The sequence below is a fragment of the Carettochelys insculpta genome, chromosome 2, assembly GCF_033958435.1.
Source record: "Carettochelys insculpta isolate YL-2023 chromosome 2, ASM3395843v1, whole genome shotgun sequence".
Lineage (NCBI taxonomy): Eukaryota > Metazoa > Chordata > Testudines > Carettochelyidae > Carettochelys > Carettochelys insculpta.
In genome coordinates this window covers 273,965,892-273,979,588 of record NC_134138.1, presented here as the reverse complement: position 1 = coordinate 273,979,588, position 13,697 = coordinate 273,965,892, and the positions used below count along the sequence as shown (strand labels likewise).

General features: G+C 50.2%; 1 protein-coding gene across 1 annotated transcript in view; it reads right to left on the bottom strand.

Moving 5' to 3' along the window:
- Positions 1 to 2,197: 2,197 nt before the first annotated feature.
- LOC142008346 (uncharacterized) overlaps positions 2,198 to 13,697 on the bottom strand; it is a 41,895-nt gene continuing 30,395 nt past the window's right edge. The window contains 6 exon segments of the mRNA XM_074985526.1: positions 2,198 to 5,242; positions 5,245 to 6,318; positions 8,765 to 8,878; positions 9,181 to 9,288; positions 9,882 to 9,963; positions 10,787 to 11,185. Coding sequence (XP_074841627.1) covers positions 5,064 to 5,242; positions 5,245 to 6,318; positions 8,765 to 8,878; positions 9,181 to 9,288; positions 9,882 to 9,963; positions 10,787 to 11,185 — 1,956 coding nt within the window. The 3' untranslated portion in view covers positions 2,198 to 5,063.

The window sequence follows — 13,697 nt, the reverse complement described above, 5'->3', positions numbered from 1 at the left end:
TGCCAAGATCTCCAAAGGTGAGAGGGTGTCTCCTGAGCATTTCTCCTGCTCTCATGGGAACTGCATGGGGCACTGGCTTTGGCAAAGGGATGGTTTTCCTCCATCTTGGCTATATCAGCTTCACTTTCTCTACTTGCTATTATTTTGCACACTCAGCTGGGGGGACCCACGCCAGGTAGAGGGGCCCCAGGGTGGCTAGAGGGGCCCCCAGTTCGGCTGGAAGGGAGCCCAGGCATTCAGAAAGGCTGCCCCTGTTTTTTTCCCCTGGGTATCCAGAAGCCTGCAGGGTGGCTCTGCAGAGAGACCCCTGGTGTGCGGGGGTGGCAGAGCTGACTGAAGCGCCTCCCATCGGCAGGGCCATTCTCTGTGTGGCTTCTGCGCTGGCGGGTTAGGTTGGAGACATGGCTGGAGCCTTTCCCAGGCATCCCAGCGGTCGGGCCGCTCCCTGGAGTGGATTTTCTGACACGTGACCAGTTTGAAGCGCTGGCTGAAGCCCTTCTGGCCCCAGGCGCAGGGCCACTCCCATGTGGGGGGTCCACTGGTTTTGGATAAGGTGGGACCACTGGCTGAAGCTCTGCTCACACTGGATGCAGGCATGGGGCTGCTGCCCCAGGTGGGTCCTCCCCCGTGAGTTCTCCAGTGCACCTGCAGCTCCTGTGCAAGCCAGCTGCAGGACAGGGGCAGAGATGCTCACTGGTGTGTGTGCTGTGGCGCCAGGTGAGGGCTAAGTGCCAGCTGAAGTGTTTCTGCACTCCAGGCGGTGGGGGGGGAGGGGGATGCTCCCCCAAGTGTGTACACTACTGCCAGCTCCTGCCTTCTCTACATCTATATGGTCTGCCCTATTGCAGTGAGCTTTGGACATCCCCGGCCTCTCCCACCCCTGGGGCAACCAGCTCATTCCTTGGGGGACCCCCTTGTGTGGGGCTGACCTGGGCAGCCTCTGCCTGGTTGTTCCCTGGCTCTGGGAGGTGCAGCTTACCTGGCTTGAGGTTCTTAAAACCTTCCCAGTGACATCGCTCCTCTGTCCTCCTCGTGCTGACACCAACTGCCAGCTGAAAAGCCACGTCTATGGCAGGGGTCGGCCGATTTACAGTGGTACGGACAGAGGGAGCAGGGGGGATGCGCTCTGGCCCCAGCCCTGTGCCACAGTGAGGGCTCTGGTGGGAGGGGGGGGTGTCTCCAGCCTTGGTCCCATGCTGCAGAGTGGGCTCCACAGGGGAGAGGGCCCTTGTGGCAGGGGCTCTGACCCTGCACTGCAATAGGGGCCCCATACCACGGCAGGGGTTCTGCAGTAGGGGCCCTATCCCTAGCCCTGTGTTGTGGCACTGGCTTTCGTGGCAAGTGTTTTGTCTTCAGCCTCTTCTAGTTCCCGCCCTGTCCCATGCTGCATGGGAGAGGGGGAGCAGGGCCGGAGCCCTGTCAGGTGCCACTCTAAATCCGGTTGCATGCTGTGGGTGCCATGCATGCCAGGGGCTGCCGGCCCCTTCCCTAGACAGATGTGCTCATCCCTGCCCTCCAACTTTGCTCCAGGCAGGGGACAATTTAATCACATAGTGTGGAAAGGAAGTTAAGACCTATTTCGACAGCCATTGGACATCAATGGGCAGCTTTCCACGGGGGGAGGTTCGCTTTTAGCAGAACTTAAGTGCTTCAATGCAGCTAGAGCAGGGAGGGCCAGCTACTCCAGAATGGGACACATGAGTGAAATAAATACATCCTACCTCTGGTCTGAATTGAAAAGTTAATGGGAATTTTGCCAGGACGGACACATTCCAGGTTAAAGCCCCAGTTAATTGTGTAACAAGTCCTTTGTTTTGCTGACCCAGTCGCACTAGAGATTCATGCCCCAGTAATGTTGCCACAGCGAGCTCTTCTTTGCTGGTCTCTAATGAAAGGATGAGAGGAAAACGTGTCACTGCTTTTTCACTTCTTTCTGGGGAGCTGAATTTGAAAATACACTGTCTACATTTGTCTGTTTAAATAATTTATTTAACTTCACTCCCTCAAGTGGGCTTAGATTCCAGCTGTGTATATTAAAACAAGCCTATGGGCCCTACCTGCTAGCATCTGTATGCTCACACAGTCATATAACCCTCCTGGTCTCTGGGGCGCACCCCAGTTGTCTCCTGCTGTCAGATTAGCCATCTGGAGTCAGGATTCCCAACACACAAAATCTGGCACCTGCTCCTTGGTTGCGGAGTTTCAGAGAGGGATTTAAACAGTGTCACACTTCTCCTTTGCAAGAGATTGCAAGAAGCTCTTAAGGTGGGACTGGAGGCAGAGGGCAGCTTGCATTTCCCTCTCCATCTGCAGCCCCTCTCCCCTTCACCATCATGACCCCTCAAGCCAGGATCAAGAGGGTTGTTCCTCATAACTTATTCATAAATGATCTGGAGAAAGGGGTGAGTAGTGAGGTGGGAAAGTTTGCGGACAATACTAAACTGTTCAAAATAGTCAAGATGACAGCAGCCTGTGAAGAACTGCAAAAAGATCTCACCAAATTGAGTGACTGGGCAACAAAATGGCAAATGAAATTTAATGTGGAGAAGTATAAAGTAATGTACATCAGAAAAAATAACCCCCAATATTCAATATGACGGGCTAATTTAGCTACAACTAATCAGGAAAGAGATCTTGGGGTTATCGTGGATAGTTCTCTGAAAACATCCACGCAGTGTGCAGAGGGAGTCAGAAAAGCAAATGGGATGTTAGGAATTATTAAAAAAAGGATAGAAAATAAGACAAAGAATATTTTACTGCCCCTATATAAAACTATGGGACACCCACATGTTGAATACTGCGTTCAGATGTCGTCTCCTCACCTCAAAAAATGTATTTTGGCATTAGAAAAAGTTCTGAAAAGGGCAACTAAAATGACTGGGGGTTTGGAACGGGTCCTGTATGAGGAGAGGTTAAAGAGACTGAGACTTTTCTGTTTAGAAAAGAGGAGGCTGGGGGGGGATATGATAGAGGTCTATAAAATCATGAGCTGTGTGGAGAGGGTGAATAAAGAAAAGTTGTTTACTTGTTCCCATAATACAAGAACTAGAGGACACCAAATGAAATTAATGGGCAGCAAGTTTAAAACTAATAAAAGAAAGTTCTTTTTCACACAGCGCACAGTCAACCTGTGGAACTCCTTGCCCAGAGGAGGCTGTGAAGGCTGGGCCTAGGAGAGAGTTCAAAGAAGAGCTAGGTAACTTCATGGAGGTTAGGTCCATAAAAGCCTATTAGCCAAGGGGTAGGAATGTCACAGGCTGGAGATGGATGGCAGGAGACAAGTTGCTTGATCGCTGTCTTTGGTCCACCCCCTCTGGGGCACCTGGCACTGGCCACTGTTGGCAGAGGATGCTGGGCTAGATGGACCTTTGATCTGACCCAGTAATGGCTGTTCTTATGCCAAGAGCCATGTGGGTGTAAGCCTGGCTTTCCTCCCAGCATTTCTGTAAGCCTCTTGGGCTCGTCCGTAGGAATCTCCACCTCTTGGGCTCTGCTTACTTCTGACGGTTCCACAATACCCACTTTAAACAAATGACCTTGTAAATCAGACCCGTTTAATTTGCAACCAATGACTGTAATTAAAGTCACCCATAAGCCACTCCCCCATTCTGGATGTAATGACCTAGCCCAGAAGCCAGACAAGAGAGGTTGTTGTCACAGCATCGCAAGCATTTGTTTGTATTTTTCCACTTGGGTAAATTGCAGATGAGTGGCCACTGCTAGGGATGGTCACTGAAGAACAGTTACATGCACCCTTCACTTCCCTTTCAAGAAGCTTTCAGCCAGAAGCAGCTGGAATGCTAACCGTGGCTTCAACATGGAGTAGCTCACAAGTTCAACCATTCACTTACCTGAGGCTGACACCACTCTAAGGATCACCTCCATTTTAAAAGGCGGGGGGAAGGAAATGGAGACACAGCTGTGAAGGGATCTGCCCAAGGCCAGGAAGGCAGGGAGAGGGGCTGAAGAAGAACAGGCTTACAACAATGGCTTGTACCCAAGAACCTATTTTCACAGTAGCCGAGCTAGGGCTGGCTCCAGCCCCAAAGGCCATACATGTCCTGTCCTGCCTCTAGAACAGAGGGGGCACAAACGACACCTCACGGCCAGACCTAGCCTGCCAAACCCTTCTGTCTGGTCCCTGAGCTGCTGGCGCTCTGTCACCCCTCTCCTCTGGCCAGGCAGTGCAGCTGCAGTTCTGCCAGCCCTGGTGCTCTAGTCATTGCAGTCAGGGGCGGGAAGCAGTGGTGGTCCCTGGGGGGAAGCACAGGGGATTGACAAAGCCAGGGGACAGCCGGGGGGGGTGGGCGTTGTCTGGGAGGCAGAAAGTCCTGGGGAGGGAGGAACAGGGAGCGAGGGAGGGCTGCACGGGGGCTGAGGTTCCTGAGGGATGGGCCACGTCTGGCTGTTTGGGGAAGACACAGCCTCCCCTTGCCTTTCCTACTTGGCCTTCCATTACAATTTCTGAACCTCAGTGTGGCCCTCAGGCCAAAACTTTTGCCTACCCCTGCTCTGAGAGACATGCACACAGGGCAGTAGCTCATTTACCTTCCATTCTCGCCACAGAGTCCTTAGAGAACCCCAAAAAGGGAACAGGGTACAACCCAAGGAGCTCCTGGCTCAGAGAGAAAGGACAAGCGCCAACCAGAAACCAGGGGGTCATAGCAAACTACATGTAAAACAAATGTGTGACAAGAACTCGCCCAAGACACCAGCTGCGGATGAGAGAGACCCCTGTGCCGTACTGTATTTGCTTTGGTTGTTAGGAGATGCACAGCAGGCTGGAATCTATTTTTTCATTGAGAAACCCAGGCTCCCATCTCTGGGAAAGCCTCTGGGAGACCAAGTTCTGCTCCAGGAGCCCTCTAATGGTCTTTCAACAGCTGCTTATACTGGAAGCGTCTCCTGTATTCGCTGTACCAGGGAGGCCTCCCTTCCTTGCAGACCTGCCAGTGCTTCTGGGGGATCTCCTTCTGGATGATGCTCATCCCACAGTCGACTGCACTGCTGGGGCTGTGTGACCGCAGAGCTACTGGAGGAGACGGTGCTTCTGGATGCAGTTTTTAATCACACTTTAAGGCCTGTCTTGCATGGCCCCGCCGCTGGCAGGTGAGCTGCAACCAGCCTGCGAAGCCCTTCCCACAGTTGCTGCATTCACAGGGCTTCCTTTTGCCGTACTTTCTCCAGTACCTGAAGCCGTTCTCTGTGAGCCAGCTGCTTTGCCTGCCCCTGGAGGGCCTCTGTCGGAGTGGCTCCGCTGGTGGCTCTGCAGGTCCTGCTTCCCCAAGAAGCTCCTCCCGGAGGGGGTGCCCCCATGCGGTCCGTCCTCCCGGTGGAGGCGCTGGTGATTCCGCAGGCGGTATTTCTCGGTGTAGCTTTTCCCGCACTTGCTGCACTGATGCGGCCGTTGCCCTGCATGGACGAGCTGATGCCGGAGGAGGCCGGAGTGGTAGCTATAGTTCTTGCCACACTGGGCGCACGGGTAGGGCTTCTCAGGGCCATGGCTCTTCTGGTGCCGTAAGAAGCTCTCCTTGAGGCGGAAGCTCTTCCCACACTGGAGGCAGCTGTAGGGCTTTTCACCGGTGTGGAGCCGGTAGTGGTCAGCTAGCTTGGCTTTCTCGCCAAAGCCTTTCCCGCATGCCGGGCATTTGTACGGCCACTCACCTGTGTGGATCCGCTGGTGCGAGACGAGCACGAACTTCTGGCTGAAGCTCTTGCCGCAGGCGGCGCACTGGAAGGGCCGCTCCCCGGTGTGGCTGCGCCGGTGGTTCTGGAGGTGCTCCTTGCGGCTGTAGCTTTTGCCGCACTGGTCGCATGGATACGGTCGCTCTCCCCGGTGGATGCGCTGGTGGCGCAAGAGCGCCGAGTGGCACTTGAAGCTCTTCTGGCATTCGTCACACGGATAGGGACGCTCCTTGGCGTGGCATCGCTGGTGCTTGGCGAAGCTCATCTTGAGGGGGAAACTTTTCCCGCAGTCGGCGCATGAGTAGGGCCGCTCGCCTGTGTGGAATCTCTCGTGTGAGAGGAGAATGTCCTTGCGAGTGAAGTTCTTGCCGCATTTAGCGCAGGCGTAGGGGGCTTGTTCGGCATCGCCCTGTGGATGGGCAGCAAGAGTTTTCAGCTCTCTGATGTCGCTTTGATGCTGAGTAAATTCCCCCACGTTACCTGGGGAGCTGACTGAAGTGCAAGGACTCTCTGAGGCTGCTTCCCATTCAGCAGCCTGGAAACTCTCCTCTCCTTGCCCTGGATCAGGTAGCTCTACGTGTCTAAGGTCTTCCTCAGGAGGCTGCTCCTCTGTTTTGATCATGGGCTCAACATCTGCTGGTACAAAAGAGAGAGTCCAGATTTTCATTGGGCTCAGCTGGAGGATGTCTCCAATACATAATGTAGAGAGGGCTGGCTGCAGTGTTAGTCTATAAGGGGAAAGGTAGATGAAAGGACATCTTCCATTACAGGTTAAAAGCAAGACAGAAGTTTTATGGCCAAAACATTTTCCTTTGGGGCTTTTCATCTGGGACCTGACAGCACAAATGTATGTTCCACTGCAAATCTTTGCCCACAGTGCCTCTAATTCCCCATCTCTTTCTGAGCTGATAGACACCTGCTGGCTTACTCACATTTTCCCTCCCACACACATGCAATGGGGAGTCAGGGCAGCCAGGACGTAGTTTGAGATTCAGAGGTCAGCTGTGAAGGTCAGCACAGCAGTGGGAAATCAGGTTTTAAAGGTGGATGAGGGATGGGATTTATCTGTAATATTCTCCTGGCCATTGGCTAGAACACACTTCAGGGTTTGGAAACAGGTCTGCAATCAGTGAGTGCAGGGTGTGCATGTGGGCACTGGGTGTAATGTGACCCCTTGTGTACCCACCACATGCCATACCTGGTGACTGAGCATCTGCCATTTAGCTGCTATTTAATGCTGATACAGGTAAAGTAATACATACGAGGAAACATAATCTGACCCAACTCCTCAGACAAAGTAAATGGGATCAAAATTAGCTGTTACTCCTCAAGAAAGAGACCTTGGCGTCATCATGGACAGTTCTCCAAACACATCTACTCAATGTGCAGCAGCAATCAAAAAAAACTCAGAGACTATTCAGAGTCATTTGGAAATGGATGGAATGTAAGACAGAAAATACCATAAAGCCTCTCTATAAATCCGTGGTACACCACATCTTGAATAATTCATGTAGTTCGGGTCACCCCATCTCAGCAAACACATTAGAATTGGAAAAAGTACAGTGGAATGCAACAAAAATGATTAGGGATCTGGAACAACTTCCATTTGAGGAAAGATTAAAAAGATTAGGACTGTTCAGGTTCATAAAGAGACAATTAAGAGGAGATGCAAAAAAAGGTCTATACAATCATTCTCTTTCTCCACACCAGTCATAAGGACTGGTGCTTATCCCTTCCAACAATACAAGGATTAGCTTGCCTGATTAAACTAATAGCCAGCAGCTTCAAAACAAAGATAAGACTTCCACACAGAAGCACATTATGAATCTGTGGCTCTTGTTGCCAGGATGTTGTGAAGGCCGAAAGTACAACTGAGTTAAAAAAAAAGAATGAGATAAGTTGATGGAGGATAGGCCCAACAATGGCTATTAACCAAGGTCGTCGGCAGCACAACCTTGTACCCTGGTTGTCCCTAAACCTCCGAATGTTAGGGTATGTCTTCACTATGCCAAAGATCGACCTGCTCAGGGGTTCAGTTATGTGTGCCTAAGAGGAACATGCAAAATTGGGCTATCTGGGATGGACAGTGACCCTGTACTCCTCAAAATCATGTGGAGTGAGGGTTGACTATCTAACCTGCTCTTAAATATCTCCAGCAATGGAGACTCCACAACCTCCCTAGGTAACAGTTCAGTGTTTAACTAGGAATAAAGAAGTGTTTCCTAATGTCTAATCTAAACCTCCCTTGCTGCAGTTTAAGCTTACTGCTCCTTGCCCTATCCTCAGGGGCCAAGGAGAACAATTTTTCTCCCTTCTCCTTGTAACCCTCTTTGAGATATTTGAAAACTGCTATCATATTCTGTCTAACTCTTCTATTTTCTAAACTAAACAAACCCAGTTCTTTCAGTCTTCCATCATAGCCCATGTTCTCTAGAACTTTAATTGTTCTTGTTGCTCGTCTTTGGACCTTCTCCAATTTCTCCACATCTTTCTTAAAATGCGGTGCCCAGAACTGGTCACAATACTCCAACTGAGGTCTAATCAGTGCTGAGTAGAACGGAAGAATGACTTCTTCAACACTTTTTGTTTTGTTTTCAACACTTCTGTTAATGTGTCCCAGAATTATGTTTGCTTTTTTTGCAACAGCATCACGCTGTTGACTCATATTTAGCTTGAGGTCCACTATGACCCCTAAATCTCTTTCTGAAGTACTCCTTCCAAGACTGCCACCACTTATTCTATATGTATGAAGCTGATTGTTTCTTCCTAAGTGGAGTACTTTGCATTTGTCCTTATTAAACTGCATATTGTTTATCTCGGACCATTTCTCCAGTTTGTCCAGACCATTTTGAACTATGAGCCTATCCTTCAAAGAAGTTGCATCCCTTCCAGTTCTTGTGTTCTGTGATTCTGTACTGGGCTAGATGGATCCAGCATGGCCATTTTTATATACTCACAAAGGCTAATTACAAAGATATGACAGATGAGCGAAAACAGAACTACAGGAACTCAGGAACGTTTGACTGCATTTCCAGCTCTGCTGATTGTCATTTCCCAGTTGTTTAAATCTATTGCTCACCCATTCTAAGCTCTGCAGGGATCTCTCTCTCCACTGAGTCCTGCTGCTCTTTGATACACAGCTCCTCCTCCTGTTTAATCCAGGATGAAATCTCATGTGCGGGAACCGGAGAATCTGTTCAGGGAAAGAAGAGGGCAGTGTTTTCCCACAGAAAGCTATGCAAAGGGTTTGAAAAGCAACCTCCGTCCAAAACCATTTCTTTCCTGAATAAACGTAAACAGGGTAATAAAGAGGATTCAGAGCAAACTGACAGAGGATCGATAGGCAGAACCATCAGAAAGGGCAGTTATTAGATTTAGAACTTATTGGGGTGGAGAAAACATCTAGGGTTAGAACTGTCCTGAGGATACAAAACCCTGGGACACAATAAATTCTAAGAGCTCACCAGGATGTTGGCGTTTTGACCATCTCCTTACCCATGCTGCGCTCCACGGGGATTTCTGGCTCCTCTGGTTCCTTCCTGACATTTGGCTCCTCTCCTTGTTCAGTCTGGGACAGGATGCTGGGTTTGGAAATCGTAGAGTCTGTCCACAGAGAAGAAGAATGCAGGGTCTTTGGTTTAAAATCCCATTGTGTGTAATGTAATTAAATACCCATCCCTCTGCATCACTGGAGGCAGCTGTGCTTATGAACCAAGTTGCAGAAAAGCATGTGGAACACTGAGATAGCTGGTGATCAGAGTCCCTCTAATTTTTTCCATCCAAGGTCAGAATAAATGTTGTTACATGCACAAAGGCATGTGTGAATGTGCACCACTAAATTGAAACACATGCCACTCAATGTGGGTGCTGTGGGCTCCCTGCAGATCAACTGGGCAGCATCCGAATCTCTTCTGAGCAGCCGTCCAAGCGCTCTGCTGACAGCAAACACTGCTGGAGCTGACATGGACTCCCAGTTGCAAATTCAGGGCTCATCAGATGGAGAAAAAACAACACACTGTGCATAAACATCTGTGGGCAGATCCTCACATGGCGTAAAGTTTCACCTCTCCATTCATTTCAATGGATAGTTTACACCAGTGAGGAGCTGACCCTTGGTAAATAACTGTGGGTTAGCTCTAGCTCAGCCTTTGCCCCATCGCTAAGCCCGTAACAAGGCAGTGAAAAGCGATCCTTACCCAGGGAGATGAGAGTCTCAGAGTTTCTCTTCATCCCATTCTCGTAAATCTCCGTCTGCCAGCGGTCTGCACTCTCCCATCCCTGCTCAATGAAATGCAGAGATGAATCAAACAGTCCCCGGACTGAAATCACAGGTGCTACGTGTTTTCCCCAGGGGCGGAGAAAGGCTCCAGCAGTGGGGAACTACACTGATAAAAATAGCAGTATAGACGAAGAGATGGCACTGCCGGGGTGTGTAGAGAGACTTAGAGATTCTGGCAGGGTGTTACCCAGGGCATCATGAACTGGGCCTCACTGATTAAGTCGCTGTTTATACCCAAGTTGGGCAGCTTTGACACAACCTAGGTGTCCCTAAAGAAGCGATCAAGTAGCTTCACTTCACCCCTCATTGGTAGACACATCTAACAAGCCAACAGCTGAATGTGAACAGAGGAAGAACTATCTCCACCCCTCGGGACTGAAGGCCAGACTCTCGGACTGTGGAATTTCACCGCTTTTAGTAGAGCTACATCAGCAGAGAGTGTGGCCCTCAAAAACAGAGAACATGAGAAAAGACACAGATGGAAGAAAACTTCACTCACAGGTTAGCTCAGTGAATGAAGCGTATAAGGACCCCTCCTAACTCAAGTCTCTGGAAGATGATCCAAAGCCCCAGTATTCTGAATGCAAAGAGTCAGACGATAAAGTCAGAGAGTTACATAAAGGCTAACTGGGGAAACCAGAATTAAAGGGATAGGCAATAGTCTTCCCCCCAAATTTTATTCTTGGGTACAAAAGAATCCATCAACAAGAGATCCAAATCAGCAGTGCCTTAAAAAACCTACCAGACACCAGACACACACACCCCTTTGATATCTGACAATCAGCTTTACTTCTGCTCTTTTGCACCAGTGGACTGTGTTACCTTAGAAACTTCTCCCTTAGAGCCTGGCGGGAGCCTCAGGAGCCAGAAGTTACTGTTGTTCAGCTGGTTCTCCATGTTTTCCAGCCTCCTCTGCAGCAGCCCGTATTCCTGGATCAGAGTTCCCAGCATGGACCATTTACCCTCCAGCTGGTTCCAAAACTCCACTACTGTCTTCTCGCAGCCAGATAGTTTCTTTTCAGCTGCCCCCATTCTCCCCTCCAGATTCAGCAGCTGTGCAGCCTGAGAGTCCACCTTCCTCTCCATGGCTTGAACTGCAGCCACCACCGTCAGAGAAATCTCTGCAGTTTGCAGCTGGGTTTCTCTTGCGGGGGTTTCTTCTGGGACAGTGGATGGCTGCAAAGGCATCTGCCACCACGACTCTGTGTCCCATTCTGGAGCCTATTTGAAGGGACAGAAGCAGAAAGACATCTAGCAAGGCAAACACCACACAAACTGCTCGCATACAAGAGGGCTACTCAGCACTGTCTGAAACTGGATCTTTGGTCTGAGAGAGTCACTTTCCAGATGTGACCAAGTCTGTTGATATTTTCATCCTCAGCTGCATTCTAAGAGGTTTTAACTCTGGCAATTTAACCCACATCAACCTGGAAGTCGACAAACATGAAAAACAAACTCCACCTGCAGTACCATTTCAATTTGCTTAATTAGATTTGGATGTTTTCCCAAAACGCCCCAAATGGATCTCATCAGCAGGTTCACATTTTTTGACCTCTTTTTGGCCAATAACTTCATTTTATGAAACAGGCTTTGTAGATGGTCAATACTCTGACTGCTTGTGGACTTTCCCCTGTATCAAAGCACTAAATCACCACTCTTAGCATCTTTGCTTAAGTTTCTGCATAGAGCATGACAAGGAAGTGCTTCCAACAAAACAGTCTTCTAGATGAGTGACCCCCCTGAGACCCAAAACGGAAGTACAGGCTGAACCTGTCTACTCCAGAACTCTCTTGTCCAGCAACATCCATATTCACTTAGCCGGATAACCACTTATCATGGGCGTGGCAAGTTTCCAGTGGTTCCATAAAGTTTGTTTCTAGCCAGCAGTCCTGGCTGTCAGTGTTCTTTGCCGTAATTTAGTTGAAATTTATCCCTGAATGTCTTTCACGAGCACAGTGCAAGTGTTGGTAATGCTGCTAGACAATACTGAACTCCTGCGGTCTGGCAAATTCTCTCATTCAGCACCAGTCAGGTCCCGAGGATGCCAGACTAGAGAGGTTCAATTGGCAGTACAAGGATGGTTTTATGTTTAAAGCACTGGGCAGGGACTCAGCAGATGTGCAGTTTATTTCCATCTCTGCCAACAATCTCCTGGCATGAAACTGAACAAGTTACTTTTCTTCCTAGCTCAGAGCCCCATTGTAAAAAGCCAGGGGGTGAGAAGAGTTCCTTTCTCCTATCCTTTTTCAGCCTTATCGGTTTGAGGCATGGCCTTTCTCTCATGATGTGCATATACAGTGGCCATCACAACATGGCCCTGATCTCAGCTGGGGACCCCTACCAGAAGTAGTAAGATGCACATCCTAATGTAGGGGTGGTCAAGACATGGCCCACGGGCTGCATCCAGCCCGCCAAGCTGCTGGATCTGTCCTGCAGCCCAGCAGGAACCTCGGGCAGGCAACCTGCCTTCTGTGCCTCACACACTATCCAAAGTGGCTGGCTGTAGGGGTCATGTGTTCATGATACATGGCCAGGGGGCTCCACATGCTGTCCCCGCCCCCAGCACAATCTTGCAGCTGCCATTGGCTGGAACCCAGCCAATGGAAGCTGCCTGCGCCATGCTTGTGGCACAGGCAGTGGGCAAAGTAGCGCCCTTCACCCCGTGGACACGCAGTGTCCACAGACACATGGCACCCGCAGCCAGCCACTGAGCAGCCTGTGGGGAGCAGAAGGCAGGGAGATTGCCTGAGATTCCTGCTGGGCTGCTGGCCAGCAGCTGCCTAGGTAAGCTTGCCTCAGGCACCCCAGCCCCTCCCTGCAACCCTTTGCTCCCCCTCCTGAACTCATACCCCCTCGCAGACCCTGCACCCGAATCCCCTGCAGGTCTGTGTGTGTTTTCTTTGGTGGAACACTTTCACCTCCCAGACATTCCGAAAAGGCTTTAAAGGTAGCCACCCGCTTAGGAAACACAGCAAAACTCGATCACCAAGGGAAACAGCTGAAGTGGAGCGCACTTGCAAATTCAAAACCATACAATTAGGCCACATTAAGGATCTGCATTGGTTAACACTCTCCAGAGGCAACTTTTCCTCAACGGGCATTCGCACCTCCCCATCAGCTACACTGACTGGCCTCGATCACCCTCATTTACAATGGATAGTAACTTTTTGCAGCAATTTTCTTACATATAGATCTGCCTTTGTAGTTTCACTCCTGTCCAACTGATGAAGTGGGTTTTCCCCGTAAAAGCTTAGGCCCTAATATATACGGCATCCTTCTGTCCTGTAATAGGTGGGTCGGTCTCATATTTGGGATACCAAAAAGGCATCCCTACTTATTTTTTCAAAGGGACTAATTGTCCTGTATTTGGACCCTCCCACGGCTGACCTAATCTCCCTGCAGTTGCATAGGCGCAGCTGCTGGTGGGAATCACTTCCCCGAGTCTCCGGGAAGAAGGGGAGTGTGGGTGGTTGCCACATCCCTTCCTGTTTTCTTTGAGCTCACAGGGTGCACTGGGGGCTGCTGCTTCCCTGAGCTCCCAGGGAGGGCTGGCAGCTGCTGCTTTCCCAGGTCTCCAGGGGAACTCTGGGGGCTGCTGCTTCTCCAGGGCTCCCAGAGAGAGCAAGCAGCTGCTGCCTCCTTCCTGGCTCCCCGGGGCTTGGTGGAACTGGGAAGAGCCAGTCCTTCCCCCCATATCTGGCACAGGAAGATATGGTTGCCCTACTAATATATG